Source organism: Gymnoscopelus braueri, assembly GCF_963280865.1.
Source record: "Gymnoscopelus braueri genome assembly, chromosome: 16".
Lineage (NCBI taxonomy): Eukaryota > Metazoa > Chordata > Actinopteri > Myctophiformes > Myctophidae > Gymnoscopelus > Gymnoscopelus braueri.
The window spans coordinates 52,722,353-52,749,852 of record NC_137616.1 but is presented as its reverse complement, the minus strand read 5'-3'; the positions used below and the strand labels follow the sequence as shown (position 1 = coordinate 52,749,852).

General features: G+C 43.6%; 2 protein-coding genes across 2 annotated transcripts in view; one reads left to right on the top strand and one right to left on the bottom strand.

Annotated features, from left to right (window-relative positions):
• LOC308102580 (E3 ubiquitin-protein ligase TRIM35-like) overlaps positions 1–27,500 on the top strand; it is a gene marked incomplete at its 5' end in the record, with an annotated part of 614,451 nt that overhangs the window by 126,178 nt on the left and 460,773 nt on the right. The window lies entirely within an intron of this gene.
• tbc1d32 (TBC1 domain family, member 32) overlaps positions 1–27,500 on the bottom strand; it is a 77,189-nt gene that overhangs the window by 9,741 nt on the left and 39,948 nt on the right. The window contains exons 24-28 of the mRNA XM_080454110.1: positions 24,433–24,543; positions 20,004–20,112; positions 17,573–17,666; positions 16,466–16,591; positions 6,639–6,722 (exon numbers count right to left, since the gene is read on the bottom strand). Coding sequence (XP_080310236.1) covers positions 6,639–6,722; positions 16,466–16,591; positions 17,573–17,666; positions 20,004–20,112; positions 24,433–24,543 — 524 coding nt within the window. The remainder of the gene's footprint in view (positions 1–6,638; positions 6,723–16,465; positions 16,592–17,572; positions 17,667–20,003; positions 20,113–24,432; positions 24,544–27,500) is intronic.

Sequence of the window (27,500 nt, the reverse complement as noted above, 5' to 3'; positions counted from 1 at the left end):
TACGGGATCTCTTCTCCGCTAGTCTTAGTTCTACGGGATCTCTTCTCCGCTAGTCTTAGTTCTACGGGATCTCTTCTCCGCTAGTCTTAGTTCTACTGGATCTCTTCTCCGCTAGTCTTAGTTCTACGGGATCTCTTCTCCGCTAGTCTTAGTTCTACGGGATCTCTTCTCCGCTAGTCTTAGTTCTACTGGATCTCTTCTCCGCAAGTCTTAGTTCTACTGGATCTCTTCTCCGCTAGTCTTAGTTCTACGGGATCTCTTCTCCGCTAGTCTTAGTTCTACTGGATCTCTTCTCCGCTAGTCTTAGTTCTACTGGATCTCTTCTCCGCTAGTCTTAGTTCTACTGGCTCTCTTCTCCGCTAGTCTTAGTTCTACTGGATCTCTTCTCCGCTAGTCTTAGTTCTACTGGATCTCTTCTCTGCTAGTCTTAGTTCTACTGGATCTCTTCTCCGCTAGTCTTAGTTCTACTGGATCTCTTCTCCGCTAGTCTTAGTTCTACTGGATCTCTTCTCCGCTAGTCTTAGTTCTACGGGATCTCTTCTCCGCTAGTCTTAATTCTACTGGATCTCTTCTCCGCTAGTCTTAGTTCTACTGGATCTCTTCTCCGCTAGTCTTAGTTCTACTGGATCTCTTCTCCATTAGTCTTAGTTCTACTGGATCTCTTCTCCGCTAGTCTTAGTTCTACTGGATCTCTTCTCCGCTAGTCTTAGTTCTACTGGATCTCTTCTCCGCTAGTCTTAGTTCTACTGGATCTCTTCTCCGCTAGTCTTAGTTCTACTGGATCTCTTCTCCGCTAGTCTTAGTTCTACTGGATCTCTTCTCCGCTAGTCTTAGTTCTACTGGATCTCTTCTCCGCTAGTCTTAGTTCTACTGGATCTCTTCTCCGCTAGTCTTAGTTCTACTGGATCTCTTCTCCGCTAGTCTTAGTTCTACGGGATCTCTTCTCCGCTAGTCTTAGTTCTACGGGATCTCTTCTCCGCTAGTCTTAGTTCTACTGGATCTCTTCTCCGCTAGTCTTAGTTCTACGGGATCTCTTCTCCGCTAGTCTTAGTTCTACTGGATCTCTTCTCCGCAAGTCTTAGTTCTACTGGATCTCTTCTCCGCTAGTCTTAGTTCTACGGGATCTCTTCTCCGCTAGTCTTAGTTCTACTGGATCTCTTCTCCGCTAGTCTTAGTTCTACTGGATCTCTTCTCCGCTAGTCTTAGTTCTACTGGCTCTCTTCTCCGCTAGTCTTAGTTCTACTGGATCTCTTCTCCGCTAGTCTTAGTTCTACTGGATCTCTTCTCCGCTAGTCTTAGTTCTACGGGATCTCTTCTCCGCTAGTCTTAGTTCTACGGGATCTCTTCTCCGCTAGTCTTAGTTCTACTGGATCTCTTCTCCGCAAGTCTTAGTTCTACTGGATCTCTTCTCCGCTAGTCTTAGTTCTACGGGATCTCTTCTCCGCTAGTCTTAGTTCTACTGGATCTCTTCTCCGCTAGTCTTAGTTCTAATGGATCTCTTCTCCGCTAGTCTTAGTTCTAATGGATCTCTTCTCCGCTAGTCTTAGTTCTACTGGATCTCTTCTCCGCTAGTCTTAGTTCTACTGGATCTCTTCTCTGCTAGTCTTAGTTCTACTGGCTCTCTTCTCCGCTAGTCTTAGTTCTACTGGATCTCTTCTCCGCTAGTCTTAGTTCTACTGGCTCTCTTCTCCGCTAGTCTTAGTTCTACTGGATCTCTTCTCCGCTAGTCTTAGTTCTACTGGATCTCTTCTCCGCTAGTCTTAGTTCTACGGGATCTCTTCTCCGCTAGTCTTAGTTCTACGGGATCTCTTCTCCGCTAGTCTTAGTTCTACTGGATCTCTTCTCCGCTAGTCTTAGTTCTACTGGATCTCTTCTCCGCTAGTCTTAGTTCTACTGGATCTCTTCTCCATTAGTCTTAGTTCTACTGGATCTCTTCTCTGCTAGTCTTAGTTCTACTGGATCTCTTCTCCGCTAGTCTTAGTTCTACTGGATCTCTTCTCCGCTAGTCTTAGTTCTACTGGATCTCTTCTCCGCTAGTCTTATTTCTACTGGATCTCTTCTCCACTAGTCTTAGTTCTACTGGATCTCTTCTCCGCTAGTCTTAGTTCTACTGGATCTCTTCTCCGCTAGTCTTAGTTCTACTGGATCTCTTCTCCGCTAGACTTAGTTCTACTGGATCTCTTCTCCGCTAGTCTTAGTTCTACTGGATCTCTTCTCCGCTAGTCTTAGTTCTACTGGATCTCTTCTCCGCTAGTCTTAGTTCTACTGGATCTCTTCTCTGCTAGTCTTAGTTCTACTGGATCTCTTCTCCGCTAGTCTTAGTTCTACTGGATCTCTTCTCCGCTAGTCTTAGTTCTACTGGATCTCTTCTCCGCTAGTCTTAGTTCTACTGGATCTCTTCTCCACTAGTCTTAGTTCTACTGGATCTCTTCTCAGCTAGTCTTAGTTCTACGGGATCTCTTCTCCGCTAGTCTTAGTTCTACTGGATCTCTTCTCCGCTAGTCTTAGTTCTACTGGATCTCTTCTCCACTAGTCTTAGTTCTACTGGATCTCTTCTCTACTAGTCTTAGTTCTACTGGATCTCTTCTCTACTAGTCTTAGTTCTACTGGATCTCTTCTCCGCTAGTCTTACAGTAGTTCTACTGGATCTCTTCTCTGCTAGTCTTAGTTCTACTGGATCTCTTCTCTACTAGTCTTAGTTCTACTGGATCTCTTCTCTACTAGTCTTAGTTCTACTGGATCTCTTCTCCACTAGTCTTAGTTCTACTGGATCTCTTCTCCACTAGTCTTAGTTCTACTGGATCTCTTCTCCGCTAGTCTTAGTTCTACTGGATCTCTTCTATGCTAGTCTTAGTTCTACTGGATCTCTTCTCTACTAGTCTTAGTTCTACTGGATCTCTTCTCCGCTAGTCTTAGTTCTACTGGATCTCTTCTCCGCTAGTCTTAGTTCTACTGGATCTCTTCTCCACTAGTCATAGTTCTACTGGATCTCTTCTCCACTAGTCTAGTCTTAGTTCTACTGGATCTCTTCTCTACTAGTCTTAGTTCTACTGGATCTCTCTATATTATTTGGACATGATTTTGCAAAGCTGGGAGGAGCTTCTACCTCATGATGCCATATTTAGACGTAGCTCCCTATATGGAGCCAGCTGATGCGTTGGAGTGTGGTATCACGCTGAAACAGTTAGATCAGACGGTAGGTACACCAGTAGCCTCCATCTCCAGGCTTTTATTTTATTTCGCGTTTTGCTCAAAAATAAGAGCCTGGACCAGGCTGTTCACATTCCTGGCATAGGAAGTGGGAGTCAACCTTCCATTTCCCCAACCAACCAGAGTGCAGTGGGCGTCGCTCCAAAGGTTGTGACGTCAGGGCTCTCAATGCTGCATATTGGGGGAGGAGGAGGAGGGGCGGGGCGGGAGGCGGGCGCACAGATCGGTGAACCAATTGTTTTCACCGGTTGTTTTTACCGGATATTTTGACCAGATATCAGACACGCTGGGGCAGGCTAGTACACCAGTGACAGCTACCTTATTTGGACCATGTGGTGGAACAACGCCACAAAGACACCCATGTACCCGTCAAACTACTTCAACGATGTTAAAGACCTTCACAAACACAACACCAGAGGGAGCTCCACCAACACCAGAGGGAGCTCCACCAATCACGTTCAACCCAGATTCGGCTCAAACAAGGGGTTAAATGTGTTCTACTGTTATGCCACCAACATGTGGAATGCCCTACCAACAGTCATGACAAAGTGTGACTCCTCACTCTCCTTCAAAACTGTGCTAAACAGTCACTTACAGGTAGGCTGCATGACCATAACTGGCCCCTGTAAAAAGTCCAAGCTTGCCCAGAAATGCCCCCCACCTGTTTACTGTACATATTTTTGTTTTTTTTGTTCGTTTATATGATGTTTTTGCATATTTAGTTTGACTTTAAAATGCACCAGAATACAGGAAATGACATCTTACTGTGTAAAAAAGCATCAGGGGGGAGGACACCCAAAATATTAAATCAATCAATTAATATTCAACCAATCAAAGAACTTCATATACGGTCATGGCTGAGTCGTGGTGACATCATGGGGATGACACAGGCACGCCACTAGGCCCGGTATAAAAGGACGAGCACACTCACATGTATCGCGGTGACCGACTCGCTTTGAGTAAATCCAAAACGGAAAACATCTCTTCAGCCTTTTTTCTAGTCGACTCCACTTGTGATTCACTGGAGTTTTTCGAAACCGTCTAGTAGTCATCGGCGAGACATCTCCTCTGGGTTAAGTAAGTCCTAATTGAACACTCACCGTCGCCGGTCTTCACACAACCTAACAAAACCACAGCTGAACTCCCTCCCGATCCTATTCTTTTCAGCTGGTGTGTCAGATGTTGCACTGGACGGTGAATCAGAGAGGAGCACCAAATGGTGGATGTTTTCATGCTGCAGTGACAGTGGGGTACAAGGTGTACTCATTTGGAGGTTACTATAGTGAACCTCTACAGGATCACATCAATGCGTACGTCTTCAACACAGTGTCTCTGAGATGGAGGATGTTGACCCCAGTGACAACTAGAAGTGGAGAACGTCCCCTTGACGTTCCCTGCATGCGCCTGTACCACACTGCTGTGCTGATAGAAGATACCATCTACATCTGGGGGGGATGGAATGAAGGTGGTTGCAACGTGCTTTATGCATTTGATGTCGACGCCCACACATGGTTCAAGCCGAGGATTTCTGTGAGTGTTCCAGAGGGGAGGGCTGGCCACTCAGCCTGTGTCTTGGGGAAGGTCATGTATATTCATGGAGGATGGACCCAGCTGACTGGACTATATCACACTGACATGTACAAGTTGGACACCACCACAATGGTCTGGTCTTTAATTAACACCAGAGGAACTCCACCACCTGCTTCATATGATCACTCTGCCACCATCATCGGGACAAAGATGTTTGTATTTGGGGGCTTTGGGGGGAACCAGAGGGTCTACTACAACAACATCAGAGTGTTTGACACAGAGACCAACTGCTGGCTGAGCACACCTTCTGCACAGCTTCTTCCAGAAGGACACTACGGTCATTCAGCCTTTACCTACAATGGAGAGCTGTACATATTTGGTGGTAAGAACTATGACCAGGACTTCAATGATCTTTGGAAATTCAATCCAGAGACGTTCTCCTGGAAGGAGGTGAAGCCCAAGGGAAACGGCCCGGGTCCAATGCACAGTTGCATGGTGGGATGTCGTATAATCCTCTTTGGAGGATACGTGTCCGATGACCTGTTTATCTTAGATTTGAATCCTAGTCTGAAGACATTATGCAAGCTAGCAGTTATTCAGTGCGATCTGGAGCAGTCTGAACTCCCACACGACATCAGTAGGGAACTGGCCGCCATGACTGATAGAACGCGAAGACTAAAGGAAAACAAATAATGAAACTAGAGAATGTGCTCCTCGGAGCACAAGTCTCCGCCAGCAGACCCGTGCTATTTTAATAGCACGGGTCGTCTTGGTAGAACGGGTCGTCTTGGTAGAATGCGCGTGGTTTTTGGTGTTCTGCAGGGGCGACTGAATATGTAGTGTCTGCATCTAAAGAATGTTCTTCTTGAAGCAATGTGTCATATGGGAGTCGTCGTAATTGACTGGTTTGTTCAAATGCTTGTCTGTCTTCTTCATCTTCATTGTCTTGAACAGTTTCAGCAGTTGATTGGTGTGTTTGATCTATGTCAGTTTTCTCTAGTGCTACATAATGTATTTGATCAAGGTGGCCAATTGTTACAGTATTAAGACTTCGGCCTTGTTGTGGGATCAATTCAACTCTATAGTCCTCTTCTGTGTTACTGTTGTAGATGAGTATGCTTTCTTAGCTTTGGCCTTCTGCGCCTTTGCTTGACCAATGTTAGGTGTTCTCAGAGGGACACACACACGCACGGACGGTACTGTTCCAATGAAGACTGATTGATCCTGTCTTACCTCACTTCAAAAGACATAAATGGCCTTTTGAAGTGACACACCTATTTATAGGATTTTATTTCGTCATGCGTCCCTCTAGCCAATCAAAGGCATTGGTGTCAACATATTGACACGTGTCACGTGGAGCTTGACCAATGTTAGCTTGGCTAGGGGCCATGCTAACACACGGCGGGACGAAGCGAAAACATACTCTCCACCTCCGGCGGAGACAAAAAGATTCAAATCAGTCATGACTGATGGAGAAGGGAGAAGAACTCCAAGAATAAAACCAATGTTTACTGACTGTGTGTAAACACTCAGTCCTATAGACAGGCCTAAAAAATAGGGGAGTACCGAGGAAAGGGGGGCGTGGCTGTGGAAAAGGGGGCGTGGCTGTGGAAAAGGGGCGGACCTGTAAAAAAAAGAAAGGCTAAGGCCAGTGTGGGATGTCAGAATGACAAGTCAGAGAGGGTGCTATGTTTCTGTACCGCCACTAGATGGAGACTTGTGAATCACAGGTCGTGCTTGTACAATGATACAAAGTAACACGTAACATGTGTTATGCTCAACACATACACAGTCAAATTGGATGTGTTTATTATATCCAACACATTGTTTTTTTCTTTTATTTTTTGTCCGCGTCCTAAAGTGTACATGAATCCAATATGGGGGACACGATCACTGACCTTTGTGCTGAGGAGGAGGGAAGAAGTGTTGAGTTGCGGAGCTGGACAGATGATCCACCAGCTTCTCTAGAAGATCGGCCATCACTGAAGACATACAGACACATTAAAACAACATTTAAAACACTGAAATAAAAACCATAAAAATATGATCCACCACCTTCTCTAGAAGATCAGCACCACTGGACTAGCCTGGTAAACCCTCCCTCCGGAAATCTAATTTGTAATTTATTTCAGGAGTGAGTCTGGCTGCACTCAGGCTGCACTCGGTGCCATTCGGGCTCACTCAAACTCGCCACCTGATTGGCCAACTTTCGCTGTCAATCACAGAACGATGAGCGACGACACTGATAGGCTAAAAACGCCCAGACAAGCCTTCAGGCCAGACTCCTTCCTGAAATCAAAACGCCTGCCCTGCCTGCCTCCCCGACAGACTGAACATCTGCTACGGCCGGTTCCAGAGCAGTTCTACCCGCGACAGTCAGGTAGCCGGGGCCATCAGCAGCTCGAAAGGACGACGTGCGCACAGCCTTCAAACGCCCCTCTCTCTCTCTCTCTCCTCTCTCTCTCTCTCTCTCTCTCTCTCTCTCTCTCTCTCTCTCTCTCTCTCTCTCTCTCTCTCTCTCTCTCTCTCTCTCTCTCTCTCTCTCTCTCTCTCTCTCTCTCTCTCTCTCTCTCTCTCTCTCCCCCCCCCCCCCCCCCCCCCCTCTCTCTGTGGTCCCCAGACCCCGTAGAAGAGAGAGTTACATCACTAGCATAGACTCCCATCCTATCCTACTACTTTAATTGAAATGACCTAAAAAAATTGTCCGGGGTTGGTCAACACACGAACACTCCACTTGCCCCGAAACTTGCCCCAGACTGTTGATCAGAGCTCTGGCTATAATATAGGCTTCTTTTCCCGCGTTCAATGTACTTACATAGTGTACGCTTAATAAAAAACTACATTTCCTACTACAGCCTAACATTTTAGCCACAGCAGCTTCCCTTCTTTCTGGCCGCAGTATCTTTTGATCGGGCCTAGATGTGAGAAACCTGTAGTTGTAAGAATGGAAAATGCTCTGTCTATCTCGATCTCAAAGGAGGTCCCGCTGTAATTTTTTTTCAAACCGGATGTAAACAAACAATGTCTCTGTGGAAAGACGAGCCTCTCTGCTTTCCACCGGAACACGAATGTTGTAGCCACAATGGTCCGTTCTGTTGTTATCGGAGGTTGAATATGGCTCGTTTTCATCAAAAACGCAAAAGGAAACGTGTTAAAGAGTTAAGCCATTTAGACCTGAGGCCGATTTAACCCATCAAGACCTGGAACGCATCTGTGTCACTTTTTCATCTGAAAAGCATTATTTTACACTTTGGCCATTCAAAATAGCAGATCTACAAGCTCGTAGCGCGGCACCGAGTGCCGCGCTACGAGCTTGTAGATCTGCTATTTTTTTTAAATCGTGAAAATGTGTGCAAAACTTTGAATATATATTGTTTAAATTTTAACTCTATTCTTTGCTTCTGGGGGGTCCCTGGAACAACATATTTTGAGATGGGGGTCGGCGGCCAAATACATGTCATTTTTGGGGGTCCTTGACATGAAAAAGTTTGAGCACCACTGATATAGAAAACTGTTGGGATTTAGAAAACATTTGTAGAATCGGCTTCAGGTCTTAACTCTTTGACTGCCCTCGACGCGATAACGCGTCAAGTGCTACTTTGTCCAGTTGGCCGTCGACGCGTTCGACGCGTTTTGGGGTTTCAGTGGTTTTACAATAGAGGGGACTTTTCCGCATCTTTTGGTGTCCTTGACTTGTCTGGATCACATAGGGTTAACCAGAAATCACGTGACCAAACCAAAACAAATAAATAGCTCCAAGCAACACAGCTCAGGTCGTTGGGAGTAGGTACGAGTTGAGCAGAGATAGAGACGAGAGACAGAGACAGAGAGAGAGAGCGATAGATAGATAGATAGATAGACAGAGAGATAGAGAGCGATCGTGATAGTGTTAGTGTTTTAGAGTTTGTAGGGAAGGGAGATTTAGTTATATTTAGTTTTAGTTTAGATTTATTGGCATTTATAGGGAAGGGATTTGACTGACAGAGAGAGAGAGGAGTGAGGGAAAGAGCAGATTTAGTTTATTGTTGTTTTAGAGTTGCTAGGGAAGGGAGATTTAGTTTTAGTTTATTGGCATTTATAGGGAAGGTAGTTGACAGAGAGAGAGGAGTAAGGGAAAGAGCAGATTTAGTTTATTGTATTTGTATTGTGTGTAAAAACAAAAAAAACAAAAAAAAGTTAGTGTAATTGTATTGTATGTTTGTAGTGAGTTGAGAGAAGGGCGTTGAGAGTGAGGAGTGAGGTGAGTGAGTTTATTTAGTTTGTAGTTTATTTCAGTGTTAGTTTTATACAGGCTACAGCCATGCCAAGAAAGTGTAGGCTCAAACGGCCTCTCCCACGGCCTGCTCCGCCGAGTAGCATACCGAGTGCCGCAGGCTCTTTACGGCAGCAAACCCTGGAGGAGTCGATGCAGTATTCCAAAAAAAGGCCCTGCCGCAGACCGATTCCGAGCTTTCGGGTGAAGATGAACCTCGTGTCGAGGCTGGACCGGAGAGTGTCGGAACCGACACACCTCCACCACGTCGCAGTACCCGAATCACAACGGATCGGGACTTTCGAGAGCGTCGTGAGGTCGTGGAGTCGCCATTCAATTCTCCATTCAGCTCCACAGTCTCATTCTCAGACGACGTGGATTCCGCGGATGTGTGGGAACCCATGAGAGAGGATCTTCCTGTCCTTGACAGTGGTAAGAAGAACTATTCATTCATACGATTCTTTCATCTGCTTTATATATTGTTCATCGCTCAAACCCAACACGAACGGTGCGCGTAAAAGGCCCGCTGCGCAACTCGCAGCCTAGCCTCCAGATAAAATGACTGTGTATGGCCATAAAACATATAAAATGTATACAAATCCTTTTGTCAAAGGCCCGCTGCGCAATTTGCAGCCTAGCCTCCAGATAAAATGACTGTGTGCATGGCCTTATAACAAAATGTATACAAATCATTTGAAAATGGCAGATCTACAAGCTCACAACGCGTTGCTATAAAAATCATTTGAAAATGGCAGATCTACAAGCTCACAATGCATCGCTTGCGACGTTGTGAGCTTGTAGATATGCTATCTTTTATATTACACCTCAAAGTTGGAGCACGTGTGCAATCTGCTTTATTTGTGTTCATCGCCAGCTCAAATTCGTGTTATGGATGTGCATGTCGTACTGTATAAAATGTATACAAATCCTTCGAAAATATAGTACATTGGATGTCTTATGCTAAAGCAAGAACTATAACATAAGACATCCAACATATATATACAGTCAGCATGCCAATATATATATATATATATATGGTGGTAATGATGACATCTACTGGTTATTATAAATCATAGCAGGGAAAATCATGTCATTGAAATATATTCAGCACGGGTGAAGGAGGCCAGGTGCAAACAGCCCCCCTCCCTGCTGTCTTAGATCAAAGCCCTGAACTGAAAACAAAGGTCATGTCATGTAAACAGCAATGTGTACATCTTCATATCATGTCATTGAAATACTATTCAGCACGAGTGAAGGAGGCCAGGTGCAAACAGGCCCCCTCCCTGCATGTGCTTGAACTGTCTTAGATCAAAGCCCTGAACTGAAAACAAAGGTCATGTCATGTAAACCGCAATGTTTACATCTTCATGAGGTTCTGTCAACAAGCATGTTCACTTACCTTTGATGTCATTTCACATCAAAGGGTGGTAAAACTTATTGGTAACCTATGTAGGCTACTGTATCTTTTGATGTGTGGCTTATTGTAAGTAGGTCTGGATAAAGAGGAGCATTGAATTGATTTTGTGTAAATCAGACATTTACCAAACTTCCAAAATCTCACTGTTTTCAGACAATGAGGAGTTGCCTGGTGCCAGTGGGGCTGGGGGCACTACAGGTGGCTGTGCTGATGTGGGCAGCAGTAGTAGTGACGGTAAGAATCATTTTACCTTACCTTACATCATAAAATCATGGACCAGCCTGAAGACATGCTGGGAGTGTAAATAATTATATATATATTTCCTAAACTATTTTCTATTTTACTACTGTCATTTTAGAGGGGGAGGAGGAGTTGGAGAAGGAGGAGTCTACCTTACCACCTGTTGGCAGATCCAAGAGAGGAGGTAAGAAAAAAGTTCTTGTGCTGAATACTGTGACAGACAATAATATCTTTTTATATATATTTATTGTGAAAGCAAGCTAAAAGGATGCTCTCTGGAGCAGAAATCTCTGTAGCCTTTTATTTTTCTCCTCCAATGGTATCAGATATGTGAACCATAGTTGTTATCAAACTAATTATCCATCACTTACAGTACCACACAAATGAAAAAATATGTATTTTATCACTCCTCCGGGTACATTGAATGTAGGCCACAAGGAACCGTACATGCTAGCAACTGTGTATATGATCTTATAGTTTACTGAGACACTACACTGTCTCTGTATTCTATGATCCTATAGTTTACTGAGATACTACACTGTCTCTATGTATTATATGATCTTATAGTTTACTGAGACACTACACTGTATCTCTGTATTCTATATGATCCTATAGTTTACTGAGACACTACACTGTCTCTCTGTATTATATGATCTTATAGTTTACTGAGACACTACACTGTCTCTGTATTATATGATCTTATAGTTTACTGATACACTACACTGTCTCTGTATTCTATGATCCTATAGTTTACTGAGATACTACACTGTCTATGTATTCTATGATCCTATAGTTTACTGAGACACTACACTGTCTCTGTATTCTATGATCCTATAGTTTACTGAGATACTACACTGTCTCTATGTATTCTATGATCCTATAGTTTACTGAGACACTACACTGTCTCTGTATTATATGATCTTATAGTTTACTGAGACACTACACTGTCTCTGTATTCTATGATCCTATAGTTTACTGAGATACTACACTGTCTCTATGTATTCTATGATCCTATAGTTTACTGAGACACTACACTGTCTCTGTATTATATGATCTTATACTTTACTGAGACACTACACTGTCTCTGTATTCTATGATCCTATAGTGTACTGAGACACTACACTGTCTCTCTGTATTATATGATCTTATACTTTACTGAGACACTACACTGTCTCTGTATTCTATGATCCTATAGTTTACTGAGACACTACACGGTCTCTCTGTATTCTATGATCCTATAGTTTACTGAGACACTACACTGTCTCTCTACATTCTATGATCCTATAGTTTACTGAGACACTACACTGTCTCTCTGTATTCTATGATCCTATAGTTTACTGAGACACTACACTGTCTCTCTGTATTATATGATCTTACCACTTCACATACATTTTCTAAGTATGCATAGGGCTTCACATTATAAACTATATATACAGTCTACACAATAGTCATTATAAATCATAGCAGGGTCTACAAAGGTATAGGTAAAACAACTATACAACACCATTTAGTTAGAAAAGGGATACCAGTATACATATAAAAAACAATACCATTCGATGTTCAAGGTTGTACTTTATAGTAATTATGTATTCTATAATTTACAGGTCGGCAACAGAGCAGAGGTGGAGCTTGTGGCAGGCCGGGTGGTAAACGAGGTGCAGGACGAGGTGCAGGACGTGGTAAAGGACGTGGGGGACCCAGTCCAGCTGCAGATGAGTGGAAAACTGGGGACTGGTATCCAAGACACATCCCCTTCACTGCAGACCCTGGACCTTGTGGTGCTGCTGCGGCTCTCCAGTCTGAGAACGCAGTGGACTTCCTGCAGCTCTTCATGTCTGACGAGCTCCTCGAACAGATTGTCCTTCAGACAAATTTGTATGCTGACCAGTGCATAGCAGCCGTCACGGAAATGCAGACTCATGCTCGAGCTCGTGATTGGCTCCCTGTTGACGTCCCAGAACTGAAGATCTTGTTAGGGCTCCATTTTCTGACTGGCATCATTCGAAAGCCAGAGCTTTCGATGTACTGGTCGACTGAAGACATCTTCTCTACCCCCTTCTTCAACAAAACAATGAGTCGCAACAGGTTTCAAATTCTCCAGCGTTTCCTTCATTTCACTGACAATGCTACACCTGTACCTGGCAAGGACAGGATGTTCAAAATCCGCCCAGTTTTAGATCACATTGTCCACAAATTTCGTGAAATGTACCAACCAAACAAAAACATTTGTATAGATGAAGGTACATTGCTGTTTAGGGGTAGGCTTAGTTTCAAGGTGTACAATCCCATGAAACCTGTGAAATATGGCATAAAATCCTACATCCTGTGCGACTCTGAGACAGGATATTGTTTCAACATGAGGCCATACTGCGGTCGTGGAGAAGAACAGATTCCCCTGGTTGACACAGTGGTCGGCCTTCTGGATGGTTTAGCCGGTAATGGCCACAGATTATACATGGACAATTTCTACAACTCGGTAGGCATGTGTGACATACTGCTGAACCTCCAGACCCATGTCTGCGGCACACTGCGGCGGAACCGAGGCGAACCACCACTCATTCGAGAGCTCACTACTGCTGACCTGAAAGCTGGAGAGATCATTACAAGGCACAACAACAAGGTGATGGTCTTGGGGTGGCGGGACAAGAACATTGTGAGAATGATCTCCACTTTCCATGAGAACGAGACCGAGAACGTCACAGTATGGCAGAAAGGCCAGAAGGGTGAGCAGAGTCAGAGAGTGGATAAATTGAAGCCTTCTTGTGTTGTCGCATACAACAAGTCCATGAACGGGGTGGATAGATTGGACCAGAGCATTACGTACTACCCGTTTGTCCGAAAGTCCAACAAATGGACAAACAAATTTGTAACCTATCTGTTTGAAATTTGTATGCACAATGCATTTATCATTTACAGGAACAAGCATCCACAGGGCGAATGCAAATGTCTTCTAGACTTCATGAAATGCGTGATAAAGTCCTGGACCAGCCCACCCCAGCCCGCCCAGAGAGCTGCTGGGGGTGAGCTAGAAGGGAGAAATGCCCCTCCACCTGTAGTGGCGCCTAGGCCAGAAAGGGCACCCTTCCGCGACCCTCAGTCTAGGCTGGAGCCCGACTTGAAAGGCCATGTACTGGCAAAGTTTCCTCCCACCACCGGATGTAAGGGACCACGCAGGCGATGCAGGGTTTGCTCTATACCACCCATCCGGAGCGAGACGAGGTGGTACTGTAAACAATGCAATGTGGCCTTGCACCCGGAGGAGTGTTATAGTAAGTACCACTCAGAGCCACAGTACATGCCAACTGATACAAAATCAAAGCGATTCAAAGCGTTGTGAGCTTGTAGATCGGCTAAGTGAATATGTATGTCAGAATCAGAATCAGTTTTATTGTCACATCACAGGTTTACAAGGTAAAAAAGTGGGTGAAATTCTTTTGTGTCCTTTACCACGTCCTGCACCTCTGCCTGCCATGTATATATCTAAAGTTTTCAAATAATTTGTGCACCTCTGCCTGCCATGTATATATCTAAAGTTTTCAAATAATTTGTGGAGTAAAAGTACAATGTTTGTCTCTGAGATGTAGTGGAGTATTGAAAACTGTGGTAAAGTTTTACATTTCTGTACAATAACAATAACCTGTCCTGTACACAAGTTACAATAAAGTACAACCTTGAACATCGAATGGTATTTTTTTTTTATATGTATACTGGTATCCCTTTTCTAACTAAATGGTGTTGTATAGTTGTTTTACCTATACCTTTGTAGACCCTGCTATGATTTATAATGACTATTGTGTAGACTGTATATATAGTTTATAATGTGAAGCCCTATGCATACTTAGAAAATGTATGTGAAGTGGTAAGATCATATAATACAGAGAGACAGTGTAGTGTCTCAGTAAACTATAGGATCATAGAATACAGAGAGACAGTGTAGTGTCTCAGTAAACTATAGGATCATAGAATGTAGAGAGACCGTGTAGTGTCTCAGTAAACTATAAGATCATATAATACAGAGACAGTGTAGTGTCTCAGTAAACTATAGGATCATAGAATACATAGAGACAGTGTAGTGTCTCAGTAAACTATAGGATCATAGAATACAGAGACAGTGTAGTGTCTCAGTAAACTATAGGATCATAGAATACATAGAGACAGTGTAGTGTCTCAGTAAACTATAGGATCATAGAATACATAGAGACAGTGTAGTGTCTCAGTAAACTATAAGATCATATAATACAGAGACAGTGTAGTGTCTCAGTAAACTATAGGATCATAGAATACAGAGACAGTGTAGTGTCTCAGTAAACTATAAGATCATATAATACAGAGACAGTGTAGTGTCTCAGTAAACTATAGGATCATAGAATACATAGAGACAGTGTAGTGTCTCAGTAAACTATAGGATCATAGAATACAGAGTCAGTGTAGTGTCTCAGTAAACTATAAGATCATATAATACAGAGACAGTGTAGTGTCTCAGTAAACTATAGGATCATAGAATACAGAGAGACAGTGTAGTGTCTCAGTAAAAGTGCAATGTTTGTCTCTGAGATGTAGTGGAGCATAGACCCTGCCATGATTTATAATGACCAGTAGATGTCATCATTGCCAATTACTATTGTAGGCTGTATATAGTTTATATTCTGTTTCATGCCATTGATGTAGTGTGTGTGTGTGTGTGTGTGTGTGTGTGTGTGTGTGTGTGTGTGTGTGTGTGTGTGTGTGTGTGTGTGTGTGTGTGTGTGTGTGTGTGTGTGTTTGTATATATATATATATATAGTATTTGTGACACAAACAGATATGCAATAGATTTAGTGCACTGAAAGATGCACTGGGCTGACACTTTACAACTGATCTTTGAATGTAAAACTCTGTAAAAAAAAAAAGTACCTTTTTTTTTTTTTGTAATTAGTTTGATAACAACTAAGGTTCATATATCTGATACCACGGAGGAGAAAAATAAAAGGCTACAGAGAGATTTCTGCTCCAGAGAGCATATTTCACTAAAAGCTTGTTATCTCTGGTTTGCACTTGAAAAGGGCTGATTTTGCTGAAACCAAGCTCTACTCAACTGCTGATAAGTAAGGAACCGTACATGCTAGCAACTCACTTTTTTCCCCGGGTAAAGTAGACAGCCACACCTCTCTTTTGAGATATTTTGTGTAATTTTTGTCAAAACACAACATGTTCTGTGAACCTTCAAAGATGGGGGAAAATGCTCAGAATCTCTGGCACTGGGCTGACACTTTACTGAAAAACTCTGGCAGTCAAAGAGTTAATGGGTTAAAAAAACGTCAGAGTTTTGTGAAAAACTCCCATACGTACATTATGTGTTGCTATATATGGTCTCTGTCCAGTGGAAACGTCATATGTCCAAAACTGACTTTTCAGGACTCAAATTCAAAAATAGCAAAAGAAAACAACAGACAAACTCAAAGCTTGTGGATCTGCTTTTGTTGCTTCTGTGTGACGCTGTACTGCTGTATGTAGTATGATAAGATAACGTAGGGCGTTAATTTACAGTTATTGACAGCACAACGGTCCAATCATCAGTGACTCACCAGATGATTGACAGCACAACGGTCCAATCATCGGTGACTCACCAGATGATTGACAGCACAACGGTCCAATCATCAGTGACTCACCAGATGATTGACAGCACAACGGTCCAATCATCGGTGACTCACCAGATGATTGACAGCACAACGGTCCAATCATCAGTGACTCACCAGATGATTGACAGCACAACGGTCCAATCATCAGTGACTCACCAGATGATTGACAGCACAACGGTCCAATCATCAGTGACTCACCGGATGACGTGAGGGCGGTGGGCGTGGTCGTCATGGCGACGCAGTAGTGTCTTCTACATGCCTCTATCCAGCTCTCTGATGATGATGATGATGATGATGATGATAAAAACGCACTGATCTCTGAATCTAGAACACAGAACACGCACGCACACACACACACGCACACACATATTAGAAAAGGCCCAAATGGATTTGAGTTGCTTGAAAATAGCCGATCTACAAGCTCACAATATGTCGCAATGCAACGTAGTGTGAGCTTGTAGATCTGCTATTTTCAAAAGATTTGTATACATTATGAACTTGTGAAATGGGACATTCTGCAAAATGAGTACTTTTACTTTTGGCACTTTAAGTACATTTTGATGCCAACTTTTGTACTTTAACTCAAGTAAATTTTGATTACCGATTTTTTTTTTTACTTGTAAAAGAGTATTTCTACACTGCAGTATTGATACTTAAAGTAAAGGATGTGAGTACTTTTTCCACCACTGGCTTCTGGTGACTGATGTTGTCCTTCTAAGGAAGGTGAGTAAACGTACAGGGGGTACATTCTTGAATTCCATTTTATGTTCTATTGTATTCTGTATGACGATCTGAACGTTCCTTCATTTGAATGTAATGCAAAAACATAAACCTGAGCTATTCTGGGAAGATGATGGCCAGAAGTTGGAGTGGTTGTTTAATAAGACGGCACATTTTGTCTCATAGTGCCTGGAGTAGAAGACAATCTTATCCTTTCAAATAGGTTCTAAGATGTGAGGTAACAGGCCCAATGTTGTATTTATGTAATCTACCATGTGCAGTATGAAGCTTGAGTGTTTTAGTTTGTTCTACGTTTGTTCATTGTTTGTGAATTATTATGTCGGTTAATTGTTTATGTCAAATGAAATGTAAAAGTGTCCTGTAAGTCCATATGGGCTGGAAGCATGACACTTAAAAAAAGAAAAAAACAATCAATCAATGGTGTGGTGGGTGATGGGGGGCTCCAGGGTGTAACAGGGGGTACAAAAAATATATATTTTACTTCGTTTTTAATCGATCTTTTCTTCGATCTTTTCTTTTCCCACATTTATTATTATTAATATTATTATTATTACTATTACATACCTGGCTTGTTGTGGTGGGTGTTGGGGGGGTTCAGGGTGTAACAGGGGGGTACGGGGTAGCAGCAGAACATGGGCCAGGGGTACGGGTCACAACCCTGTAGAAGAAAACACATGATTCGTTACGCAATTCGTCTAAAACTGTTCCTTTAAAAAAAAGAAGAAAATTATCCCACGGTTTTTTAAACCCTTTTTTTAACCCAGTGCCAACTGCCTAAACTGTAATCCTGGGCGCTACTCTCCCTCTGCCAGCCTAGGGAGAACCCCGAACTGAGCTCATGCCTTCTTCAATGCATGAGGAGTGAGCAGGCCGCTTCCTATCACCTGACAGGGAGGAGTTTCCCCGGTAGGACGTAGCTTCCTATCACCTGACAGGGAGGAGTTTCCCCGGTAGGACGTAGCTTCCTATCACCTGACAGGGGGGAGTTTCCCCGGTAGGACGTAGCTTCCTATCACCTGACAGGGGGGAGTTTCCCTGGTAGGACGTAGCTTCTTATCACCTGACAGGGGGGAGCGTCTCCGGCGGGAATCTAACCCAGGACATTCTAGCTGTGAGGCGACAGCGCTACCGACTGCGCCACCGTGCCCCCTCTTTTTTTTCTTTTTTTATAAAGAAAATAAAACATTTAACAATAGTGAAAATAGTTCATCTGTTATTTTCACAACGTTTGTGCAACACTCTTGTATGATGAAGTAGAGCATGAATGTATTTCTGCCCGACAGCAACAATAAGCAAACGATGCATTTTACTGCTGGCTAGTTAAACAGCTTTTAAAATTGGCTAACGGGTGGTCCACCCTTAGCCTGGTAGAGCCCCTCCCTCCGGAAAATCTCATTTCCATTTGATTTCAGGAAGGAGTCTGGCCTGAAAGCTTGTCTGGGCGTTTCTAGCCCGTTCACCAAATGAACGAGCCTATCAGCGTCGTCGCTCATTGTTCTGTGATTGACAGCGAAAGTTGGCCAATCAGGTGGCGAGTTCGAGTGAGCCCGAATGGAACCGAGTGCAGCCTGAGTGCAGCCGACCAAACACGAACGGCAGCCATCTTTTTTGACCGCAGTGTTTTCTACTCTCTTTTAAACTTCAAAACGCTCTCAAACTTCTATTTTGAGGCACGGAATTTACTTTTAAGATATCGTTTGGATAGAATTTAGTTATTTAACTTCATATATGTGGTCAATTAATCATGACAGAGCCTATTTAAAAATACAAATTCAGAGAACCGGCAGGGGCGGGCAGTGACACGCATTGTATCCGAATAAGGCAACCTATTTTGGGCATGGTCGTCTCAAAAGTCCCGTTGCGTCACATTAGTCTGGAGGTGGTAAAACGCACTGGCTGAAGGGGAGCACTGCTGATTGGCTTGGCAGTCAACGGTATTACTCCCGCCCAACTCTAGCCCACAGCCAAATTGCCGAATGGGCGATCATGCCAGACTCACTCCTGAAATAAATTACAAATGAGTTTTCCGGAGGGAGGGTTTACCAGGCTAGTCCACCCTCCCATCGCTATATAGGTTTAGTAGTTTCAGTACCTCTTGCTGCCTCTAGGGGGGTTAGGTTTATGTTTAGTAGTTGCAGTACCTCTTGCAGGCCTCTAGGGTTAGGGTTAGGTTTATGTTTAGTAGTTGCAGTACCTCTTGCAGGCCTATAGGGGAGTTAGGTTTATGTTTAGTAGTTGCAGTACCTCTTGCAGGCCTATAGGGGGGTTAGGTTTATGTTTAGTAGTTGCAGTACCTCTTGCAGGCCTCTAGGGGGGTTAGGTTTATGTTTAGTAGTTGCAGTAACTCTTGCAGGCCTCTAGGGGGGTTAGGTTTATGTTTAGTAGTTGCAGTACCTCTTGCAGGCCTCTAGGGTTAGGGTTAGGTTTATGTTTAGTAGTTGCAGTACCTCTTGCAGGCCTCTAGGGGGGTTAGGTTTATGTTTAGTAGTTGCAGTACCTCTTGCAGGCCTCTAGGGTTAGGGTTAGGTTTATGTTTAGTAGTTGCAGTACCTCTTGCAGGCCTCTAGGGGGGTTAGGTTTATGTTTAGTAGTTGCAGTACCTCTTGCAGGCCTATAGGGGAGTTAGGTTTATGTTTAGTAGTTGCAGTACCTCTTGCAGGCCTCTAGGGGGGTTAGGTTTTTGTTTAGTAGTTGCAGTAACTCTTGCAGGCCTCTAGGGGGTTAGGTTTATGTTTAGTAGTTGCAGTACCTCTTGCAGGCCTCTAGGGGGGTTAGGTTTTTGTTTAGTAGTTGCAGTAACTCTTGCAGGCCTTTAGGGGGTTAGGTTTATGTTTAGTAGTTGCAGTAACTCTTGCAGGCCTCTAGGGGGTTAGGTTTATGTTTAGTAGTTGCAGTACCTCTTGCAGGCCTCTAGGGGGTTAGGTTTATGTTTAGTAGTTGCAGTAACTCTTGCAGGCCTCTAGGGGGTTAGGTTTATGTTTAGTAGTTGCAGTACCTCTTGCAGGCCTCTAGGGGGCAGCCAGCGTTCTGACGGGCCTCCGATCACACTGATCCGAACCAGAACGTGATTCCTCTCCACGGACACACTGTCAATGATACACTGTCTGGAAGTACACACACACACACACACACACACAGAGTCAATGTGTAGGAGTGGGACCCTGGTCTTCAATAGGGGGTCGGGGACCAGAGCTACTACAGGAGAGACGCCAAATTTTTGTGCGTGAAATAAACTTTTTTCTTTCTTTTTTTATTACATAAACCACTTGAACCCTAACATCCCCATTCTGAGGAGAACTTTAGCCAAAAATAGCAGATCTACAAGCTCAGCTATTTTCGGCAAAGAGGTTTGGTGCAGAGGGGGGGGGGGGGTGGGGGGGGAGCAGACCAATTACAGAGTGAAATTTCAGGTTTAATAAGACTTGACGGTTTAAAATGTCTGAAAATACACAATAACATGAATCCAACATATACATATATATATATATATATATATTTAAAAGAAAGAAACATTAATTGACACAACACTGTTGTCAAACAAGTCTATGAAGCTATCTATGAAACCTATGAAAAAGTTTAATCTGCAACACAATTTTATACAATATATATAGTGTGTATGTCGGGGGGGAGGGGTCAATTGTTCTCTTCTTTCTGTTGTTTTGGCAAAAAGAAGCTGCATTCAACTGGCCATAGCTATGGAATGGAGTATCGCGACCGGACACATTTTTTTCCCTAGATTCTACGAGACCCCTGTGTGTGTAATGAGGCGATCTCCATGACGACGGCGATCACGGATAATATTCCATGATTTTTCAAAGGCCAGTAAAATCGCTTGTTTTAGCTGGCAATGGTGACACTTTTCTGAAAAACATATTTTTAGTTTACTCAGGCGTCTGTGTTTCACCACAATCAGTTTTTAAGTTGCTTGATTTTCATCAGTATTTAGATATTTGATACAAACCCATTCCTATGCAAACCCATTGTTACTTCAAACTCCATTTGAACCATGTTAGATTCATTAAAACACTTTATTACACGGCTTGGTTGAATGCTCGATTCTGATTGGTCAGTCATCGGTCATTATTTCTTGATAATGACCGATGAGCTCTATAACGGACCGCTGTGTAATCAAAGCCTCAGAGCACCTGCCTCATATCACTCCGCACTTCCGCATAAAGAGGTCCCGGGCGGTAACTTTGCTTGTTTACATCAGATATTTCACTGTGGCAAAAAGCGTTACGCTTCGCCCATAGAACAAACAATGGACGATTTGTTTAATGTTAATTTTAACATAATTGGAGAAAATGAAACTTTTGAGTCGTGGTTAATGAATGAACTGTCACCAGTAAAGAAGAGAAAACGAGAAGAGAAGAAAACAGCGCGCACAAAGCCAGACAACACCAGAGACATTAACACATTGACCGCCGGGCCCGTAGTTCTACGGGCCGTTAAATCCAACGGTTAAGCGCCGATCCCGTAGCCTAAGGGCTGTGGTGCTTTTTCCTTTTTTTCGATTTTTTTTTTTTTTTTCAATTTTCTAGGGGGACCATTTTCAGTGTAACACCACCCGAAGTCAACCGGAAGTGCGATCCCGTTTTTTGTTTCCCGTCTGCCTCCATTCTAAGTCGTACACAAAAAGCCCTGTAAACCTGAAACCATGAAATGTAGTTTTTCATCCTCGCATTTCCCATGTTAACATAAAGGGTCAGAACTCAAACATGGCGGCTCCGTTTGACACGTGGTTTGGACTGGTACACGCAGGGAGATGTCACCGATGTAAACAGACCGTGTACGGCTCAATCTTAAGGATTTTAACAAGATCTATGGCGACGTGAAAAAAACAAAAAACAACAATAAAACGTTGGCACTGGTGAGTACATTATGAGATTAACCTCTGGCGGTCAATGTGTTAAAAGACACAGACAACTCAACGACAGAGAAATCAACAAAATTGAAGAAGACCGACATGAAATAAACACAAAAAAAAGCACGGAATGGGCTATGAGCGTGTTTAGTGACTGGTTAGTGGAAAAGAAAATGTCAACAGACTTTGACACGTATGGAGCTGAAAACCTGAATGCGGTGCTGCGTTCGTTTTATGCATCTGTACAAAATAGATATGGAGAAACCTACTCAGTTGCCAGTTACATCGCACTTAGATCTGGGATATGTCGCCACTTCTCAAAGCTTGACATAATGAATTGTGTTACCTTCAAATCCAGCAACGGAGTGTTTTCATCTGTCATTAAAAACATTCGAAAAACTGGTAAAGACGTGAGCCAACACCACCCCTCTATCTCAGCCACAGATGTACAGCTCATCAGGCGCTCAGAGGTCCTGTCTGCGGACACAGCGAGCGGACTGGTCCGTAAAGTATGGTTTGATGTACAACTGCATCTGGCAAGGCGAGGCAGAGAGGGAAATAGACACTTGACAAGAGACTCTTTTATTCTAAAACATGATGAGAATGGCTGTGAGTATATTTCTCTCGCTCACAACGCTGAGACCAAGAACCATAAAGATGCCAGAGATCCATGTAAAGAAAATTACAGGGGATGTATCTTTGCAGAGCCTGATAACCCTAACTGCCCCGTTGTCAGTTTTAAAAAGTATGTATCCCTTTGCCCTCCTGACGCTAAAGCGTTCTACCTTCACCCACTAAAGAAAGACCAGCAGCTACTGAACAGTCAAGCAGTCTGGTACTCTCGTGAGCCCATGGGGCACAATTTCCTTGGGAAAATGTTACCCCAAATCAGCCAGGCAGTCGGCCTTTCAAGGAGGTACACAAATCACAGCTTGAGGAGCACAGCTGTGCAACTTCTCTCTCACGCTGGTCTGGAGAGCAGGGAGATTATGTCTGTGACTAGTGGCCACCGATGGAGGACAGAGATTATGTCTGTGACTGGCCACCGATGCGAGGGGAGTCTGCGGAGTTACTGGGCTCCGACCACTACGGACAGGGAGAGGTGGAGCAAGATCCTGTCCTCCGATCCAGGCAACAGCAGCACAGCTGGTGAGTCTCTCACATAGTCGCCTGTCTTGTAACTAAATGACACGATAAGTAGCAGTGTATCCTCCTAATATTAGCAGCAGTTGCCTGATTTTAGTCTTTGTGTTTCCTAGGTGTGTCAACTGTAAAGCCACGGCAAGAACCACACGTAGAGATGAATGACAGAATCGTCAACTTCAATATTCCCAAAGAAGCCCCATTCATCCTGTCTCACTGTACCTTCAATGGAAATGTTCAGTTTAACATGAATACTGACACTAAGTAGGCTAATGTGACGCTGGTGTGATGCGCTTGCAGGCAGCGCAGCTGCGTAACAGTATGAATGAATGTGGAGAGGGGACTATTTTCTTGCGCAGACTATCTGCAGTTAATGTAAACACATTCTAACTTAAATAAAACCATCCTTGTTATAGCCTATTTTTTTGTCAACTGTCTCTTTATTAATTTATTTATTAAGTAGCCGTGTAATAAGCGGGATAATGCATGGGGAGGTAGTCATTATTGAAATTTAAAGCCCTTCAGGGCGATTAACCAGTTAATCGCCCTGTCGGGCTTTAAATTTCAATAATGACTACCTCCCCATGCATTATCCCTTGCATATTAGAGTATACAAGTAAGACGCGCGAACGCGGTAAGCGAACGCCAAAAAAGAAAAAAAAGAATGAAAAAAAATATTTAAAAAAAAGTAACCAATATTTTTTTTTTTCTAAATACAAAAAAAATCTGCGTTAAAAGGAGCATCTTAGAAAAATACAAATTCACAAAAAAAATACTTTGAATGTTTTTGAACAATTCAACAAAGTGTTTGAAGTGCCTGTTTCACCCACTTCCGGGGGGCGGAGCCAAAATCCGAGCCCGAAGTATTTGTTCGTAGACCCCCACTTAGGGGGGGTAGAAAAGGTTTGGGAGCGATTCGGGCACTTTTCATTTAACATGGGGTTTCAATGGGGAGTTTTTAGGAGCCTTCTCCGGGGCGTGGCTTCCGGGGGAAGGGGCGGGCTTAAACGCAACCTTGACAGGTGTGTTCAGTTTTCAAAGACCTTTCATTTGATGTATGGTACGTCTAAATTGGACATTTACTTATCTCAGAGGAGCTGCACACAGGCAGTGCACACGGAGACACAGACGGAGACACAGACGGAGACACAACCCAAGCAGGGTTACATAGTAAGCTCCACTTGGTCGGAGGCGCGGCTTCGCCGCGCCTCCTCCCGCGTTCGCAAACACTGTATTAGATTGTCCATCTAATACGTGAGGGCGCCATATTTCGTTTTACTCTTTTTGTGTATTTTTTATATTTTTGGAAAATGAAAAAAATAAGAAAGAAGAAATAGGCTACAATAAAGACATGTAATAAAATGAATGTGTGCGTGTGCGTGTGCGTGTGCGTGTGTGTGTGTGTGCATGTGCGTACCCCTCCTCGATACAGTTGTCAGTCTGGCTAGTTAGCATCATGCTACACATGTTGTACTGCGTCTCCAACAGCAGGAAGGAGTCCAGATTACTGCAAAGAACACTCAATAATCTGACACACACACACACACACACACACACACACACACACACACACACACACACACACACACACACACACACACACACACACACACACACACACACACACACACACACACACACACACACACACACACACACACACACACACACACGCACGCACGCACACACACACGCACACGTGCAAACAAACACAGGTTAATATTACTATACTTGTGAGGACATCAATATTTTGAGACAGTGTGCAGTATGAATGTCATTTATTTTGTTTTGCCATTTTTAACCGTAAGCCGGAAAAAAATGCAGATCTAAAAAAGCCCACAACGTGTCACAGATCGGTTTTGTTTTTTTTGTCCCACACCATCGCAAAACGAAGTGTATCTCTAAACCCCTATTCCTGACCTCTAAATGTCTCAACCTAAACCTGACCTCTAAATGTCTCAACCTAAACCTGACCTCTGAATGTCTAAACCTAAACCTAACCTCTAAATGTCTAATCCTAAACGTAAACCTGACCTCTAAATGTCTAATCCTAACCCCTAAACCTGATCTCTAAATGTCTAAACCTAAACCTAACTTCTAAATGTCTAATCCTAAACCTGACCTCTACATGTACTAATCCTAAACCTGACCTCTACATGTACTAATCCTAAACCTGACCTCTACATGTACTAATCCTAAACCTGACCTCTACATGTACTAATCCTAAACCTGACCTCTGAATGTCTAATCCTAAACCTAAACCTGATCTCTAAATGTCTAATCCAACCTCTAAATATCTAATCCTAAACCTAAACCTGATCTCTAAATGTCTAAACCTAAACCTAACTTCTAAATGTCTAATCCTAAACCTAACCTGAATATGTTTCTATAGTAAACATGTTCACATGTCTCCCCCCTTCTCCGCTCCCTCCATTGGCTCCCAGTTACTGCCCACACAGAGTACAAAACACTGACGTTGGCCTACAAAGCAACCAAAGGTATGGCAATGGCACCCCCATATCTTCAAAGTCTGATCCAACCCTACAAGCCCTCCCGCTCACTCAGATCAGCTAACACAGGGAAGCTGTAAGACCCTTCGCTAAAACATCCGGGATAACGCTCCACACGTCCCAGACTTTTCTCCCTCCTCTAAAACACCCTGGACAACGCTCCACACGTCCTAGACTCTTCTCTCTTCTCTAAAACACCCTGGACAACGCTCCACACGTCCCAGACTTTTCTCCCTCCTCTAAAACACCCTGGACAACGCTCCACACGTCCCAGACTTTTCTCCCTCCTCTAAAACACCCTGGACAACGCTCCACACGTCCCAGACTTTTCTCCCTCCTCTAAAACACTCTGGACAACGCTCCACACGTCCCAGACTTTTCTCCCTTCTCTAAAACACCCTGGACAACGCTCTACATGTCCCAGACTTTTCTCCCTCCTCTAAAACACCCTGGACAACGCTCTACATGTCCCAGACTTTTCTCCCTCCTCTAAAACACCCTGGACAACGCTCCACACGTCCCAGACTTTTCTCCCTCCTCTAAAACACCCTGGACAACGCTCTACACGTCCCAGACTTTTCTCCCTCCTCTAAAACACCCTGGACAACGCTCTACATGTCCCAGACTTTTCTCCCTCCTCTAAAACACCCTGGACAACACTCTACATGTCCCAGACTTTTCTCCCTCCTCTAAAACACCCTGGACAACGCTCCACACGTCCCAGACTTTTCTCCCTCCTCTAAAACACCCTGGACAACGCTCCACACGTCCCAGACTTTTCTCCCTCCTCTAAAACACCCTGGACAACGCTCCACACATCCCAGACTCTTCCCCCTTCTGGCTCCCAACTGGCTCCCAAACTATGGAATGAACTCCCCATTTCAGTTAGAACTGCAGGCTCAGTCCCAATCTTCTAGCGCTTGTCCTAGCCTTGACAACCTTGCAGGATTAAGGCTTAGATATCATGTTCTGTAGACAGATGCCAGGTCATTGTTGACCTGGCATCCTATAGTGGGTATAGTTTCTATGCACAGGTTGATGATAGGTTATTGGTTAAGTTATTTATTAGTTTATAATTAGATTATTGGTTTACTTGTGTATTACTTTACTATTAGATTACTATTTCTATGCATTTGATGTATTATCTTGTGTCCTTGCGTACTGTAAATCGCTCTGGATTAAGAGCGTCTGCTAAACGCCCTGAATTGTACATTTAGCAGCCATAGATCCATGTTGATTTTGACAGCACATTCTGATTTAGTTTAGTCATAGTCTTTTCAATACATTTCATTGAGGTTTAGTCATATTTTAGTCATCTGCCAAGTTTTAATTTTAGTCAACTAAATATCATCAAGATTTTATTCGACTAAATCTATTGATTTTGTGGACACAAATGTATTGTGGCGGGCCTTGATGGCGTAGTAATGGCTGATTTTACACTTGTGTAATCTCTCAAGAACAGATTCTGCACTGCGTTGGAATCTGTCGGGGAGGTTCGTCATAACGTGTGCGCATGGGCGGGCCTTCAGATCAGGAAGCAGGCCGCGCTTTACCCAATCACATGTAGTGGGCGGGATTCACGTGTCCGTCGATCCTTCCCCCCTCGAAACAAACCGAAACTCATTTAACAATAGCGTCCGCGGAGCAGACAAAACCACGGAAAGATATTCACATTTTAACTTACTCTTTCATCATAGAAACAAGTGGGCTTATAACCCAAACCATCCATGTTCTCTGGGAGAAGTGGTGTTAGTGTTCCGTGTAGAAATATTGTTAGTGGGAATGAAAACATAGTGGCACCAACCGGAAGTGATGCGCTGAAGGCATACACAAACACCGGTTTCCTTGCGCTCTGGCGTTACGTTTTCGTCCGCCCAGAGCCAACAGACATAGAACAAACAGCAGAGGGCGCTGTTTTTCATTTTCAGTTGGCGATGGGTTCCCAGATTGACACTTGTGTAATGCTGAAAATAGC